We start from the raw sequence: 17,600 nt of genomic DNA, 5'->3' as shown, positions 1-17,600 counted from the left end.
AACGAAATGGGAGATCTGGTTACCTGGGACATGGAGAAGGCGGAGGTACTCAATGACTTTTTTGCCTCAGTTTTCACCGGCAAGTGCTCGAGCCTCACTGCCAAAGCTGCAGAAGGCAAAGGCAGGGACTGGGAGAATGAAGAGCCGCCCACTGTGGGAGAACATCAGGTTCGAGACCATCTAAGGTACCTGATGGTGCACAAGGCCATGGGACCCGATGAGATCCATCCATAGGTCCTGAAGGACCTGGCAGATGAAGTTGCTAAGCCACTATCCATCGTATTTGAGAGGTCGTGGCAGTCCGGTGAAGTTCCCACTGACTGGAAAAGGGGAAACATAACCCCCATTTTTAAAAAGGGAAAAAAGGAAGACCCGGGGAACTACAGGCCAGTCAGTCTCACCTCTGTGCCTACGAAGATCATGGAACAGATCCTCCTGGAAGCTATGCTAAGGCACATGGAGGACAGGGAGGTGATTCGAGACAGCCAGCATGGCTTCACCAAGGGCAAGTCCTGCCTGACTAACCTAGTGGCCTTCTATGATGGAGTGACTACATCAGTGGACACGGGAAGAGCTACAGCTGTCATCTATCTGGACCTCTGTAAGGCTTGTGACACGGTCCCCCACAACATCCTTCTCTCTAAACTGCAGAGGTATGGATTTGATGGGTGGACTGTCCGGTGGGTGAGGAATTGGTTAGATGGTCACATCCAGAGGGTAGTGGTCAACGGCTCAATGTCCAGATGGAGATCAGTGACGAGTGGCATCCCACAGGGGTCTGTATTAGGACAGGTACTGTTTAATATCTTCATCAATGACATAGACAGTGGGATCGAGTGCACCCTCAGGAAGTTTGCAGATGACACCAAGCTGAGTGGTGCGGTTGACATGCCAGAGGGATGGGATGCCATCCAGAGGGACCTGGACAAGCTCGAGAAGGGGGCCCGTGTGAACCTCAATAGTGTGAACCCTTAACAAGGCCAAGTGCAAGGTCCTGCACCTGGGTTGGGGCAACCCCAGATATCAGTACAGGCTGGGGGGTGATGGGATTGAGAGCAGCCCTGCCGAGAAGGACTTGGGGGTACTGGTGGATGAAAAGCTGGGCATGAGCCAGCAAAGTGCGCTCGCAGCCCAGAAGGCCAACCATGTCCTGGGCTGCATCAAAAGAAGCGTGGCCAGCAGGTCGAGGGAGGGGATTCTGCCCCTCTACTCTGCTCTGGTGAGACCCCACCTGCAGTACTGCGTCCAGCCCTGGACCCCTCAGCATAAGAAAGACACGGACCTGTTGGAGCGGGTCCAGAGGAGGGTCACAGAAATGATCAGGGGGATGGAACACCTCTCCTCTGAAGAAATGCTGAGAGAGTTGGGATTGTTCAGCCTGGTGAAGAGAAGGCTTTGGGGAGACCTTCTTGCAGCCTCTCAGCACTTAAAGGGGGCTTATAAAAGAGATGGCAGCAAACTTTTTAGCAGGGCCTGTTGCGACAGGACAAGGGGGAATGGCTTTAAACTAAAGGGGGGTAGATTTAGACTAGATATAAGGAAGAAGTATTCTATGCTGAAGGTGGCGAAACGCTGGCACAGGTTGCCCAGAGAGGTGGTGGATGCCCCATCCCTGGAAACATTCAAGGTCAGGTTGGACGGGGCTCTGAGCAACCTGATCTAGTTGAAGATGTCCCTGCCCACAGCAGGGGGTTTGGACTAGGTGACCTTTAGAGGTCCCTTCCAACCCAAACTATTCTATGAATTGAGTTCTCACAAGGAAGGGGACACTAGCTCATTGATGCTCACTGAAGGAGACTTCTGTCATTACACATGTAGTAACAGGGGCTTTTCAGCACTGAGTCCAGGAGCAGGCTGCCATGATTAACTGCCAACTCACAGCTCTGCTATTCCTTTGTACAGGTGTAGCAGGTACCAAGATCCAACTTGCACTGGCACTGCCTTGAGGGAGAACTGCTAACAGCTTGACACCACTGTGAGCTTGTGCATAACATCCTTCGCAAGGACCTTACACTTACCTGGCAGACAATACTTTGACCTGTCTCCACATAGCATCTCTGTCAATGCTACCTCTTAAGAGCTTGCAATAGTAGTTGAGTATTTTTAGCCACTGTCAATCCTAACTTAGGAGTCCAGCTGGAGAAGACCACTCAGTCCAGTACCCTGCACAGTATTAGTCTCAAGTACAAACCTCAGTCACCTGGCAGGTCAGTATTGTCTTAGCAGTCTGGGGTACTGTCTTAGCAGTCTGGGGTACTGCTGAAATAACTTAAGAAAAATCTTCATGTTCTGGCTGGCAGTAGTAGTATAGCCCACTAAAGCTTCCAACTTAGGAGTTACTCTATTTTACTTCAGTACTAACATAATAATGGAGACCAATACTTTAACTGCTTAATTTTTTGTTTTATTTTTTCCCCTCCTCTGCATTTAAGATTTACAGTGGTTTCTTAAAGAGCATTCATACCTGTATACCTCTAAGAGGTAACAGACAAGATTGTTTCAATCATCCATACAAAATTACTTATGTTTACAAATTTTTGGCAATCATAGTAACCCGTTTTTTCCTATTGCCATTGCCCCAATTATTGAAAAAGACAGTGTACAATAATTTACATTTGAAGTATTTCAAAGTGCTTGGTAGTGATTTTCCAAGAATAATATTTACAAGTGGCCTATACACATATGTACAGGTGTTACAAGTTGTGGCTGGAATATGGCTTTCTATGGAAAGTGCTTTATATTTGGTCAGTGGTGTTACTGACTGACCAATCCAAGGGCTACTGATAAAACAGTAACCACTAAAAGCTGAATTGTTGTGGACAGGTATTTACAGAGTTTGTTGTTAAGCTGTAGAAAATAGCTATTTACATAAGTGTTCCATACATACAGAAAGTATCTTCTTTCTTCCAAGAATGGAGGAAGTCTTTCAGCCACAAACCTGGTTACTATCCCCAAAGAGTGTAAAACACAAGTAAACCGGAAGCAATTGCTGATCCAGTGCTCACGCCATATCATCATCTGTGCTTACAACAGATATCTGTACAAAATAAGTACAGGTTAGCTACAGTTGTACTAATAGAAGACACAAAACAATGCATATCATCACTACACAACAGTTTGAAACAGGGGCTAGTTCTGCAGACTAATGACCACATTCAGGACCAATTACTCCAACCCAGGCATAGGACAGTAGTTGCCTACTATAACTTTAACCCTGATTAAAAGGACAAGTTCTCAGCTGATTTAGCCCAGTGGTTTGGCTGCAGCCAGCAGCTTTCAAGAGCAGAGACCTCTCCTAAACTCAAGTCAGATATCATTTGGTAATCTGTCTACTCTGAGGATTAACCTGGAGCCTTGGACATGTCAATAGGTTTACTTACTGCAGGGTAGGTGTGTCCTACTGAACTGCTGTGTCTTCCAATATCAATTGTGAGGTCCTCTTCTGTAGTTTTCAGGTAGACAGGATTATCAAAATTCATGCTTTTCATGTTCTTGTGCTGCCAGTTACGCCACATGAAGTAGCCAGCCACTGCAGCCATCACCAGCAATACTTTAGGGAGAGAAACAGATTGCAAGTATGGAGTAGAGTCAAGTCAAGCTCCTGACAAGAGCGGCTTGTCCCACCACAAGGGGTCCCAAAGGCTAGTGAATGCTGTACTCACAGACAGGAAGAACAATCCAAGCTGCTGATGTTCCTCCAGCTGCAGCTATTTCAGATGTTGTACCACTGATGTTGAATCCTGCACAAGAATTTGAAGTAGTGAGCTTGCTTACTGACAGGCTGGCAGACTTTGTCAGATGCAAGCACTTCCCAAGCCCAGAAACTGCTATCATGTATTAGCTTCTCAGTAACACACTGCAAGAACAGCCTAACAGGCTTCATCCTATATTAGTAGAAAGCTTTTTTTTTTTATTGCTTGCCTTCTCTGAGCACTCCTGGGATTTCATGGAACCTATAGGTTCCACACTGCCATAAGTGAACTAATTCTGTTTATCACATGCTCCAGCTGTTGTACTTGTACTACACACATGACCTGGCCTGTGTTCTCTACTTGCATGCAAAGGAGAAAATTTCAAGTAGGCTAGTGGGTCAGTTTGCATTTAATTTCTCTGATGTTTAGCAGTCTGAGTTATTGGGACCAGTACCTCCAGGAACTAGTCCAACAGTTGGAGATTTTTCTGTTGTGCTGGTATCTTTAGCCTCAGTGTAAGCCACAGTTGTTCCAGTACCTGAAACTAATTATAGATCAAGAACCCAGTTAATCCTAAAGTTCTGCAATGGCTTAGCTATGAGAGCCATGGCAGTGAATGTTTAGCAGATGGCAGAATGATCATGCAGCTTGTTAGCTTTATTGGAAACACTGACATTAGTTATTTCACTAGCACACCCTCAGCTGAGAGTTTTTGATCAAAAATAATTCCAAGAACAAGGCTAGACAGTTAATCAGGCATGAATCACAGGTATTTAGGGTCACGACAACAGTAAGCCACCCCATCCCTCACTTCAGATTTTTTGAGTGAGATTTTAGTTCCACAAGTTTACTGGTTAGGTACAGTCTTTCATACCTATAGCAACCCTTTAGAGCAGCCAACTGAGGACAGCGTCCTTGCATTCAGTGCTCTAACTGTGGCAATCAGAATCAACATGCAATATAGTAAGTGGCACCTTGGAGTTTCTAGTTCTACTCCACTGGACAAACAAGCCTGCCATACAGTCAGTGCTCAGGGTAGTAGCAGCAGCATGTTTGTCTGGACCACGAAAGCAGGTCCAAACAAACTTCCTTGGCCAGCAAGCCTATCAGCTTTTCAACACTGTATTTATACATGCCATGTTAGTTTATACCCCTTGTTTTATAAGAAAGGGGCTTGGTATGTTTTGCGCATGTGCTTGCTGTCTGCAGAAAGCCATGGAGGTACAAGGTCTTGTTGCAAATGATGATGATGCAGAAGACAAGCATGGACTTGAACAGCACCTGCAGACTTTGAGGGTCATCTTAATGCATGCTAGAAGACCACCCCCTCCAAGATTAATCACATCAGATTAACTCATGCAAAGCTGTCATCCTATACTGCCATATTTGCCTCCAACAGGTCCAGTACCTCTACTCCTTCCCCATCCATCCTGGAAAAGATTTCAGTCATATTACCATACCTGCACATCTCAGTCCATCCTCCTGCAAGAAGTATTTAACAGGACATGCGCAGGTGTACTTTGGAGAGTGTTCATTTATTTGAGGAGCAGGCAGGCACAGGTAGCTACAGCCTCCATTTGCCACGTTCTCTTCACACCAGTTCCTGCCTGTTGGTAAAGCAATTGACAGGAGTGAGCCTTCATACTCCAGGTGTATAGCATAATTATTTGCTAATAATTGCTCTAGTAGAGTTACTTGTCTCTGCAGGTTATAGATTTGCACCTGCCTTGCCTAAGAAAGAGCAATTGCAACTTGACCTTTTCTCAACCCCAATGGGGCTGCCTGTTAGAAGCTTTGAGCACTGTAAGTAGAAGTGAAGTAGACAGCTATATGGGGGAGGGATACCATTTGCCACCACCCAAGCAGGGCAGGCTTCTTACAAGTACACACTGACATAACTATAAATTGTATTAGAGTTACCTGAAGGCTGAACAAGTTCATGATACACAATGATGTCCTGTGCATCATTGAGGTTGTTCACTAGGGTAACCAATTCAGATCCAGTAAATTTGTTGGCACCATAGACTGCCTCATTTTCTCCATCAATCCAGTACACACGGTCCTACAAGACAGTGTCATTGCATCCCATTACCTCTGTGTTGCTATCAGCACCATAATTGCTAGCCACGTACAAGCAAGAAGAGGATCTTTGACAATGACTACAGAAGTCATTCTTACCTCAAATATTGTTAGAGCAAGAGGATGAGGAAGGAACATATGAGACTTCAGCACAATTCTACGGTCCTGGCCATTCAAGTCCACACTTGACAGCGTATGTAGTTTAGAATCAAGCCAGTACAGACGGCTTTTTACAAGATCTAGGAGGAAAAAAACCAAACATATTTACTATCTACATGGAGAAAACCTCCAGAGCCTCCTGCAAAGTTGAAACACCCACAGGTTCAAGAATAGTTGCAGTGTTGCCCTAGTTTCTTACCATACCATGATGCAGAAGGCTGCTGCAGTGCTGCCTAAGTGGCCTGTGCCTCAACTATAATATAGAGCAGTGCAAGAAAAGTCATCATTTCAGTATCTGAGAAGTGCTATCTGCGCCTGTTGTCTCCAGGCATGCAGGAGCTTCCCATTCTCAGAAGCTGAAAATAGTTCTCTGAAGGCTGACCTTGACTTTTGTAGCAAACAAATTGCTAAAGCTCCAGAATACCTCTGGCACAGAGACAAGTTCAACATACCTAGAGCAATTCCATTAGGCCACTGGATTTCTGTTGTCACAAGCTGCTGTCTGTCAAATCCATTCATTCCTGCTTTTTCAATTTTTGCTGGCTCACCCCAGTCTGACCAGTACATAAAGCTGTGAAGCAGAATTTATGTTGTATGATGCACTATAATACTGTGTAGTATCACTCTTAATTATGACCAATAACTAACAAAGGCTACCTAAGTCAGTTATCAGGACATGGAATAGCTGGTAGGTCCGCTCCATTAAGAGAACCAGGACAAGTACTCACCCAGAGAGAGGATCTACAGCAATAGAAGCTGGCTCTCTCAGCTCAGAGAGAAACAAAACCTTTCTTTTTGTGCCATCTAGGCTAGCCACTGAAATGGTCTTTGCAGTTGAGTCAGACCAGTAGATGTTCTTATAAACCCAGTCAACAGCAATTCCTGCAGGGCTCTGTATGTTGTCCAGGATTCTGACATGTGTTCCAACTTTATCACGGGTATCAATAGAGGCACTGGAAGACAAGAATTACTTGCTTTCAACCACTTCCTCCACAGGTACTACCACTTGGCATGCCTCAGCAAACACTGCACGCAGATCTCAGGCAGACAAAGTAGAAGATGCACTTGTGACTTTCCGCAGAGTGCCTTTTGTACAATTGTAGCAGCAGTTACTAGGAAGTGCAATAGGCATACACATTGCTAGTTATGGGAACTTTCACCTACTGTACTTTGTCTTTAGGACATCAGGAATCTAGTTCTCATCAGCAGAGCCTAGAGAAGTATCTTGGGTAAAATGTGGGATAGTTTAGGGGAGCACATTAGGGTTCAGAAGCTGACTCCATTTACCTGAAGATTGCTTTTTGGCTGAAGTCAGCCCAGTAAAGCTTTTGCTCAGCAATATCAGCATCTAGAGCCACAGTGTTTCTTAGCTGCTCTACTAGCTGAATGTATTCTTTCCTCTCAAGGCCGATCTTCCTGATATCCCGGCGGTTGGTGAAAATTAGACATGGTTCTTTCCCTGTGAAAAGAGTGTAAGTGTTATCTGTACTTCTAGACATGCAGTCACATACTATTCTTTTATGACAAGTTTTAGAGTCATCATATTTAGTATTTGCCATTCCACACTTGCTAGTGGATGCTGACAGAAGTCTTGGCTGTACCATACCTCATCCTTTTCTCCCTCCACAACTTGATGGGGAGGGTCCTCCTGCCCAGGGAGCAGACACAAGCAGTTTATGTCAGGCAGCTTTAAGTACTGTATCATGGCATCATTCAAAGTGTTAGGAGTGTTCAGGTCTGTACAAGTTATGTTGATAACAGCACAACAACTAGTGTTAAAACCACGACAGCATAAACAGTACATCACTTGCTGCCTCATTTTAAAGCAGGGCTATGGAAGTATTATGTGAATACTCACCCACTGCCTTGCACACCCCAGTAGCAAGATCCATCTGATAGCCACGGCTACATTCACATTTGTAGCCCCCTTTCAGGTTGATACAGATTTGACTACAGATACCAGGGTTCTGGCATTCATCGATATCTGTAAAGACAATTTAATTTGTTCTCATCTCCAGTACCATCAGTAGGGTCCATGTTAACGTACTTGATACTTGCCTCCACAGGTTCTCCTGTCTATAAGCTCAAACCCAGCTGGACAGTCACATTCATAGCCAATAACGAGATCTCTGCAGATATGAGAGCATCCGCCGTTGTTCACCAGACATTCATTTATGTCTAGAAAAGAAGAATTGGCCACTTCAGAGACAGCACACATATTCAGTCTTAAAGTCTTAGTCACGGAGTGCTTTACCAGATACCCATCCATTTTCTAGTGATGCCTGCCACATCTGATAAAGCACTCTGGCACTTGAAATCACATGCAAGAGACCCTCCTCAAATTCATATTTTCTCAGCTATCAACATGTTACTTGTGTTACAAGTTAGCAGCAGCAGACAAAGATTGAGGCTCCTGGAAGTTCCAGAGCCTCTAATGCCTTCAAGTGCCTTCTGGCCATGGAGAAGTCAACCCCATAGCCAGTTTGGCTAGGATAAAACTAGGCTATTGACTAGGTTGCTCTTGGTTGTTTGTTTGTCACCAAGGAAGTGCAGATGGGCATTCAAGACTGACATTTGACAGCTCAGAGGCTGTATCCAAATATGTCTAGTAGTCAGTATTGTGTAATGAGTTTGTTCACTTACTACACTCCTTGAGGGGCTCATCACTCCAGTCCTTGCAGTCTCTCTGCTGGTTACACACTTTATTGACATCTATGCATTCTCCACTTCTGCACTTAAATTTACCAGGTCCAGAGCACTGAATAACTGAGATAATGAAGATTGCGAGGGTGACTACCAGCTTCAACAGATATTCTGCAAAGACTTTATTCTTGCTTAGTTCCACACTTACCATTGTTACAGTTTGCTTCATCAGTGCCATCCAGACAGTCTCTCACACCATTGCACTGCCTACTCCCATGGACACAGTTCCCATCTTCACATCTGAACTGGTCTGGTCTGCAGGTCCGAGAAGCTGAGGACACAGCCATTACAGACTTAAACTCCTGAGGTCTGCTGAAGGAAAGAAAATAAAACAGGAGCCAACCAGCACCTCCTAGAGAAGGACCAAGTTAACTTACGGCAGTTGATTTCATCACTTCCATCCTTGCAGTCAGGATCTCCATCACAGCGCCACTTTTTGTGGATACATTCCCCTGAGCCACATTGCACCTCACTGGCAGAGCACTTCACAGGAGGTGCAGGCTGACGGCCACATTGCTCTAGAGATTCATCTGAGTGGTCAGAGCAGTCAGCATCATCATCACACACCCAGCTGATGGGGATGCAAGTGGAGCTCTTGCACTGGAACTCATGAACTCCACAGGTAGGAGGTGCACACTCCAGCTCGTCACTGCCATCGCTGCAGTCATCTTGACCATTGCAGACAAAGCTCTTGGAAATACACTGCCCACTGCTGCATGTGAACTCTGCTGGACTACAAGTCATATTGCCTGGAGTAACAGGAGTAAGAGATTAGCAGATTATCACAAGAAGGCAGACTTTTGTATAAAGGTGTTTTGCTTTGCAGGTTCTTCATCAGCTATTAGCTAACAGAAGATCAGCACCCTGTATAAGGCTCTAGGAGAACCTAACTGACCACCGACAGGACACTTGGGCCCCACACAGACTGTCCTCCTTGCCTTTGGATGTTATGAGCGAGAGGCATCAGTTTTGATCCAGTGAGTGAAAATAACCTCCTTCTGAAGCAGCCAGGCTGTTCTGCTTCAGAATGCGAGCCTTTCAGAAAACAGGCTCAAACCCTGTGAACCAGAGACAGAAGGTAAGAGAATTGCTAACTCCAGAGTACAGACTAAGATTAAGGTAGCCAGATGGTCAGCATGCTCTGTAGTTTGAAATTGAAGTGTTTTGTGCTGGTCCTCAGGACAGCAGTGGCCCGTTTGCCTGGACCACTGGGGATAACAGATCAAGATCTTGCACCAGTTGATCCTGTGGTATTAAGCAGACCCACACAACTTACCCCAGTACAAATTATGCTGGTTTAACAGCAATGTAGCTAGCAGCTCAGTATGCCTAAACTGTCAGTTTTATCAGCTTCATTAGAAACGCTGTCTGTAGATTTACTTGCTAGATTAAGGCATGTGCTTGCTGAGTAAGGCAGCAGCTCCACAGACACATAGCAGAAGTCTGGAGATCTGTGTGTCATTAGCCCATCCAGGTAAGGTGGCTCTGATGGAAGCCAGACCTGTGGCTTTGGTTACAGCAAATTTGTCTCGAAACACCTCAGACAATTCATATGTACGCAAGTTCATTAGAAAAAGCCAGGAACACTGCACTCTAATACTGGCAGTGGCAGCTTCACTTGCATACCAGCCTGAAGTTGCCCCCCAACACCAGAAACCTAGCTTCCCTAGTCTGCACTTTCAGACAAGCGCACAGAATACTCCAGGATAGGGCTATAAAGTAGATCAGCTGTGCCTTTGGCTACAAGGCACTACTACATTTTCAGGAGACCATTTGTTTATGTAAGCATTAACTAGAGTTACCTGTTGAGAAACTGCAGCGAACAAGTTCTGATGGTTTGCCTGACATGTGATTAAACCTATGGCTATTGTCAAAATTAGCCAGAGACCAAAGATAGATGTTAAATAGCTTATATTGCTGTAGTTCTTAACTTAGCAGGATAGAGAAGTGTTAGAACATGCCTGCTTTGATAAGCAGGCTGCAATACAAGATGAATCTAGGTTTAAGGAGATATTGATACTATGAGAAATTTATCTTTCCAGGTATACTGCCCAGCTAGCTCCTTTCCAGACAAGTCAATTTCAAATAGAGTTATGCAGCCACCATTTCTTCCCTTACCACAATTCTCTTCATCTTCTCCACTGTCACAGTCTTTTTCACCATCACATTTCCAGGACACTGGGATACACTGGGTTGACTGAGGACCACAGCTGATTTCATTTACCCGGCATGTTCTCATATCTATTGAAAAAAGTTTAAGTTCAATTTAAGAGTTCTCAAATTTAAGAGCTACTGCTCTTGGGTTTTAGCAGTTGTCCTGAAAGTCGAGACTGAAAGGCTTCAGCTCCAGACAAAGTTGCAGTTAATTAGATGCCAGCATCCACCTAAGTTGATGGCTCCGTCATGGAAAAGGTTACACTAGTTTGTAGTGCTCTAAAAAAATGCTTCCAGCTCCCAATAGATTAATATTTTAAGAGTATCTTTGTAGTGGTAGTTTTGTGATTGCACACCAGTTACACTGTAGAAGCTTGAACTATAACATGTAGTGGCAGGCAGGAGTAATACCAAAGTGCAGTAGGACTTGGGGCTGAAGTATTCCTTAGTGTGGATCCTATTGATACAGAGAGATGAAGCTTCATGGATCTATATTCCTTGATTAGTTACCACACTTAAGACTGGGGTTGCTAACTGCGAGACCTCACAGTCAAGCCTCTGCATGTCTGCTTCCCACTCCCCAACATGTAGTCAGTCACTCAGTTCCTACACTAGCTCTGGTTGTCTTGCAAAGTAGTTGTCTTGGAGGACAGCGATGACTTGGTGAGCAAGCCACAGTAATGGTCAGGCCTGCTGCGTTGTGCTTGCTGCTTCTGACTCTCAGTAAAACCCCATACTTACTATCTATTACTAGGTACAACTGTAGAGTCCCCACTCAGTTCTGCATGTTTTTAAGTAGTAAAAAGTCTTGTCAAGACCCCGATGTGGCCAAAGCCAAGCTAGCACTTAGGAAGATGCTCTCCAAGAAAACAAGTTCATCCCTCCTTTACGAGGAGAGCCAGGCTGCAAGCAGGCAAGAAGTCAAAAAGCTACTCCCTGCAGGCTTGCCTGCACCACCAAGTGAGGCTCACTTACGGCACAGTTCAGCACTCTCGTCAGACCCATCCTCGCAGTCCGGATCCCCATCACACTGCCATCTGTTAGGCACACACTGACCACTGATGCACACAAAATCAGATTCAGCACACGTCTTCTTCACTGCAAGGGAGAAGGACAGCTGCTTATTTAGAGACCAGAGCTTAGCTTGTTTGTTGCAGATAGAGATAAGCTGCCTTGCCCTAGGAAAGTGATGCAATATCCTTAGTTCTTGGATGTCTGGTGTCGTCCTCCACCAGTCTAATGACATCACTGTTTAACACTTCCTAGAGAGTTATACTGTGCATGGAGAAACATTTATTTTCCTGTAAGCAGACACTGAAGGACTGCTATTGTTAAGGGAGACTATGCTGCTAGAATAGCTGCTGCTTTGAACACACTTGAGTTAAAGTAAGGTCTACTGATATTAATATTCAGATTTGGAACTCTGAGTTCATTATCGAGGCATTTGATTTGTCACTACAGAAGCATGGTACTATGTAACCCTAAGGTAACAGTTTAGGCCTGCCTGAGCAGACTGGCAGTTCAACACCATCAGTGTTGGATATCAAGTCTGTTTTGCTTTGTCTCTAAGTACATGTAGTCATCCATCTTGGCTTCTATGTCTGCTTAAAGCAAGAGTTGGCAGCCAAAGCTAGAGTTAGTGTTTACAGGAGACTCAGCAGAATCATTTTCACACATGAACCAGGGCATTTAACTATGGAATAATCAATAGCTAAGTGCTAATAGCAAACAGTTTCTATTATGTCTTCAAGCAACAACTGAGAACAGGCTTGCATTCTGTTCTTGACAGTCACCACCCTTGAAAATACAGAGTTTTGGTCATGAGATTTTCTCTCAGTCACCAATTCCAGGAGACTTTCATAGCACTCAGAAAAATTCAACTGCCTCAGATGGATACAAGGCATCAAGATAGTCCCCCAGTTGTTCTAGGGAATTTGTCCTCTACTCTGTATTCTGACTGTCAGAAGTGCTGGACAGGATAAACATCTCTCCAGCTATCCCCTGTTAAGGCCCTACTGCTAACTAGCAAGTACTACTACAGAGATATTATTTATTTTGATTACTTACCACAAGCACTCTCATCACTGCCATCTGAACAGTCTTCATCACCATCACATTTCCAGAGTAAAGGAATACAGCGTCCATTACTACATGGGAATTGGGATTCCTCACATATTGCTCTCGCACCTTCAGTGAAAAAAGGAACATAAGCCCCAATACTATTTAGCAATACTTTCTTGCTTTCCCCCACTGCTGATCAAGAAGTTACTCAGCTTAATAAACAGCATAACATTGGCATGAAACCAGATCTGAGTTCCAAATCTCTGCAGTCACCTTATTCAATCATGAAAGTAAAGCCAGAAGCTTTCCTTCACAGTACAAGTGCAGAGCTTAAGCAGTACGACAGCCCACCTGCCAGACAACAGTAAGCCAGCTTTACTGTTCTTCTTACTAAGCTTTCCTTTTCAAGGCAGGGTCAAGTTTGCAAGGCAGAGGGATGCATGCACACATTGACTTCTGCTGTCTAGCGGCTAGCATTGCACTTTCAGAACCCTTCAAACTTTAAGCAAACTGGGTTTTTACTGGACTAATATCAAGCTGGATTAGCATTTCCATACTCTGCTGCTAACATGTTACAGCGGAATCCAAGATGTCTGTAAAGATAGCTTAGATATCTGCTCTGCAGTTGAACAACAAGTTTTCATGATTTAAGTTATTCCTCAAACAAGGGCACCCAAAGACATTCCTTAGTATACACAAAAAGAAGTGTGATTACTTATCTGGATCTTGTTTATTAAAGCTAGATCAAGTGTGATGCTAAGAGAGCAAGATAATTTATCACTTCCTTCTGGAATCAAGCCTGTTGTCTCCCAGCTGATAACAGTCTTGATTTGTTAGTACGCTTGAGTAAGGTACTGCTTTCTACATGGTGCTTAGAGTGCATTTTTCCAGAGTATCTTCAGCTCTAAAACTGTATGACCCCATCCCTCAAGGGAACCTACTTTGTCTTGAAGCCGTGTTAACTGCCACTAAAAGCAACAGCCTGCTTCTTCAGCAGCTAAGCCAGAGCTGTTCCATGTAATGCATGTAGGCAAGTGTGTAAGCTCATGCATTACTATTGGCTGCACATGTCTACAGCATGATGCAAGACTCCTGCTCCTCCTTGGTTTATTGCATCATTTAGTGGAGGTGCTTTGTCTTGGCATTCCAGGGCTTACAAAGGGCATCAAATTTTAGTAGAACTTTACTTGTTATTTTATCTTCTGTGTATGACATGCAAAATGCAAGACAGTTTCCAAGTGGAAGGAAGCTATTCAGCCATTTCACATAATATTGGCCAGCCATCAGGCACTAGACAATTGCAAGTATAAGCAAGGACAACATGGGCAATTTTACCTACTGAGTGTCTCATGTAAATTCATGCTAGAAGTAATGGATTTGAAACAGCAGCTTACTGAGCTCTGCTAATATTTTAGCAGTCTTACTGGTTGAGTAAAATACTAACTCACTTGTCAGACAGAGTAAAGCCATAACAACTTCTTTCTGGGAACTGTGTTCAAACAGTGCCAAAAAACTGAACATCAGCTTTTGTGGTCTGTATTTCCATTCCTCTTTTCCTTTTCAGGATGGGAGTTACACCAGCATGCACTTTCTAATAGCATGGTTTTGTAAAGCTGCTACTATTTGGTCAAGAGCTGTCAAACAAGTAGCTTGCCTTGTGCTAGAAGGCACATCCCAGTCAGCTTAGAGAGGGTGCAGAAGCCACAGCTATTCAGCTTGCTCTAAGCCTGACATCACCTTGTTGTCCAGTAACCTCTAACAGAAGTAACCTTCTGCTAGCAAGCTTGTCACACATTATTCCAGTTATTACTGTACTACCACCTAAAATATGCAACAACTGACTCCTGATAGTTTTGAGACATTCTCATCCAGGCTTTCAGAGTGAGAACAGTCAACCTTTCCCAAAATAGCATACTAGAGATATTACACTAAGCCTGCCACTCAGGAGATCCCAAAATAATTCCACAGTCCTTAGTTACTCTATTTCAAGCTAGAATAACCAGAAAAGGCTTGCTAAGACTGCCTAGTACATTGTGGCTTAGAAACATAACATCACTTTGACCAAATGCTACAGGGAAGCTACACACAAGGCTAAATGAAACAGCAACTGAACTTGCAGTAACAGCTGTAACTTTACAATTACAACCCTTAAAATAAGCCATTCCAAGAAGGTATCATCACTTCTGCAGCTGATACCAAGTGAAATGTCGGAGCAACTACTTTTGTTAGCCCACAAACAAGTAAAGAACTGACAGCACCTAACACCCACACAGGTGCACAAAGGTCATAATCTGTTGCTACTCCCGAAGATGTCTGTCAAACTCTAAAGGCCACTTGGAGTGAGCTCCAGTTAAGACAAAGGTTAGTTCCAGCCAGTAACTAACTGTGATCCCTTGTTTTACACCAAGCACAGTTCTGCAATGCCACATAACCATTTTAGTCATGACACAGCTATTTAGTCACGACACTACCAGTCTAACCCACTTCTATTTGAAGAAAGAGTCATACCGCAGTTCCAGGTTCAGTCACTAGACAGTTAATGATTTTTAGATCAGCATCAATTAGCCACTAATTCAAAGCTTCTCTTCATGTGCTACTCATGCACAAGAAGCACCTTCACACCTTTTCTCCTCCTTGGGATAAAGCTTAGGCAAAAGATGTAGAGAACCAGTAACTTCACAGCCTGTGATTGCTAACATATATTATTTTACTGTTTCCCAGGTAACTACTTAGTAGAGTTTGGCTCATAAGCAGCAGTGTGCGCAGGGTGAAGGAGCACAGTTACAATGACTACCCAAGTTAAACTAGCTTTCTCCATACCTCTGCTGTCACTGTTTGTCTCAGCCCCTTAAACAAGTTGTCAGATTACTTGTCTGGGCAGCCTCAAACATGTGACATTTGTGTGCTGTCATCTGACACCAAGTCCCAGAAAAGCTTGCAACAGTGACTGGTAAGCCTTGCGAGAGCTCATACAGGAACTAGCTTAGACTCCCCCCAGACCCTGGCAATTGCAACTACTAATAAGAGGGAGCTGGTGGGGCCACGAACTCAAATTGAGGGAAGAATCAGACTAACTTGGTGGACTAGAGTTATCCTCCATTGCATATCTCTTACTATGATTTCTGACTACAGTGCACTATCAGTTTCAGTGCCAGCCAGCTTGGTCCTTCATACTACAGCTGTTTAATCATGTCTATTGTAGACCGGACATGGGAGCAATCTACATGAACTGAGGACTGACTAGGCAGACATTTCCCCTCTTCCTCCTTGTATGAGGACTGGATGCAACAATCCCCTGGCTTGCCTCTACCTGACAGACCCAGTGTCTGAACTACTGCACACAGTTAGGACTGCAAGGTCCAACTAACTTTAAGCATACTTTGCCAACGCAGCCAACATCTGACACTTAGGCCTACTTTAGGGCACTAGTCAGGAGATTAGGAGCCATACAACAATGCAGACATCAGTTGCCCACCTCCCACCTAGAAGAGTAGCCTGGATCTCAGTTCCTGAAGGAAGAAAGGAGTCAGCCAATTGATTACTACCTCCACTCAAGAGGAAAATATTTTTAATTGACCATCCAATTGGTTTAATGTGCAGATCCCTCTGCCATAGGGTAACAGCTTCTGCGCTGGGAGGCAACCCTGGAGCTCACCACGAGCAGCGCTACTAGTGAGAGCCCAGCCCACAAGAAGGGATCCGGCGCTGGCAAAACTCAACCTTGCCACCAGGTGGAGATCCCTTATGGTGGTTACCATTGGCCCTGAATTAGAGCCATGCCAAAGCTGCTGGATGCCACAAAGCCAAAGTTGCACAGTAGTTTGACAGCACACTTAACGCCGCAGGCTTTCCAAGGGCTCCTCTTCCTTCCTCCACGATAAAGCCTCAATCCTCCCCGACCCCCCCGCGATGAGCCCCAGGCACGCAGACCCTCCCCTGAGCACCAGGCATCGCGCAGGAAATCAAACCCTCCCGCGGCACCCGGATCGCTCCCGGGAAAGGTGCTCCCCGGGGCGGGAAAGGGCCGGCCGGGCAGGGGCTCAGGCCCACCCTCACCAGCCCTGCGCGCCGCCTGGGGCCCGGTGCGGAAGGCGGCGCCTTCCCCAACAAGAGGGGCAGGGGGGCAGACCCCGGCGGCAGCGCCCTGCTCTCTCCCCGGGATGCCGGGCCCGCCCCGGCGGCCCCTCCGCGGAGCCCCGCTCCCCCCCAGCGCAGCGGGCAAGCAGCCTGAGACACAAAAAAAAAAAAAAAAGAAAAAAGAAAAAAAAAAAGAAAAAGAGGAAAGGGTGGTGGAGAAGAAATTATTGCGGGGGGCGGCGGCGGGAGCAGCCCCGGCGGTGCGCGCGCCCCAGCCCCCCCGGGCCCCGCACTCACCGTCGGCGGCGGCGCGCAGGCAGCTGAGGGCGAGCAGCAGGCACAGCGCCCAGCAGCACGGGACCGCCCGCCGCCCCGCACCGCGCCCGGGGCCGCCGCCGGCCGCCGGCGCGGCGCTCGGGTTTCCGCGCTGCCGGTCCGACCGCATAGCCGCGCCGGGGACAGAGAGAGGGGGAGAGGGGGGGACGGAGAGAGGGAGGGAGGGAGGGAGGGCGGGCGAAGAGGCGGGGAGGGCGGGCGGGCAGGCGCCGCGGTCGGAGAGGAGAGGAGGCGAGGAGGGAGACGGAGACACGCACGGGGGGAGGGTGTCCCCGCGGCGCTCTTATACCAGCCGCCCGGCCGGCCTGCGCGGCCGCTGGTGACTCACGGCGCCGCGCC

At 45.9% G+C, this 17,600-nt stretch overlaps 1 protein-coding gene across 1 annotated transcript; it reads right to left on the bottom strand.

The window, feature by feature from the left end:
- Nucleotides 1–2,382: 2,382 nt before the first annotated feature.
- On the bottom strand, nucleotides 2,383–17,385 carry VLDLR (very low density lipoprotein receptor). The gene is made up of 19 exons (XM_076361940.1): nucleotides 17,223–17,385; nucleotides 12,855–12,974; nucleotides 11,763–11,885; nucleotides 10,752–10,874; nucleotides 9,011–9,382; nucleotides 8,782–8,904; nucleotides 8,574–8,696; nucleotides 7,989–8,108; nucleotides 7,789–7,914; nucleotides 7,218–7,389; nucleotides 6,659–6,883; nucleotides 6,383–6,501; nucleotides 5,871–6,010; nucleotides 5,613–5,754; nucleotides 5,153–5,299; nucleotides 4,147–4,236; nucleotides 3,663–3,740; nucleotides 3,381–3,550; nucleotides 2,383–3,037 (listed from the first exon to the last, which is right to left on the bottom strand). Exons 1-19 carry the CDS (start codon nucleotides 17,368–17,370, stop codon nucleotides 3,002–3,004), a joined length of 2,697 nt encoding a protein of 898 aa, XP_076218055.1. The 5' UTR covers nucleotides 17,371–17,385; the 3' UTR covers nucleotides 2,383–3,001.
- Between the last annotated feature and the right edge of the window lie 215 nt (nucleotides 17,386–17,600).

The sequence above is a fragment of the Aptenodytes patagonicus genome, chromosome Z (genome assembly GCF_965638725.1).
Source record: "Aptenodytes patagonicus chromosome Z, bAptPat1.pri.cur, whole genome shotgun sequence".
Taxonomy (NCBI): domain Eukaryota; kingdom Metazoa; phylum Chordata; class Aves; order Sphenisciformes; family Spheniscidae; genus Aptenodytes; species Aptenodytes patagonicus.
Note: the sequence above shows the minus strand (reverse complement) of the source record. Positions and strands in the feature narration are given on the sequence as shown.

Bases quoted from the DNA above. Each gene is read 5' to 3' on its own strand.
- VLDLR (XM_076361940.1), bottom strand. From the start codon at position 17,370: ATGCGGTCGGACCGGCAGCGCGGAAACCCGAGCGCCGCGCCGGCGGCC. The intron at 8,697-8,781 runs GTAAGTGTGGAA...TCATTATCTCAG, and splicing joins TGAAGCAAACTGTAACAATG to TTATTCAGTGCTCTGGACCT. The intron at 4,237-5,152 runs GTATGGTAATAT...ATCTATAATTAG, and splicing joins GGATGGACTGAGATGTGCAG to TTTCAGGTACTGGAACAACT.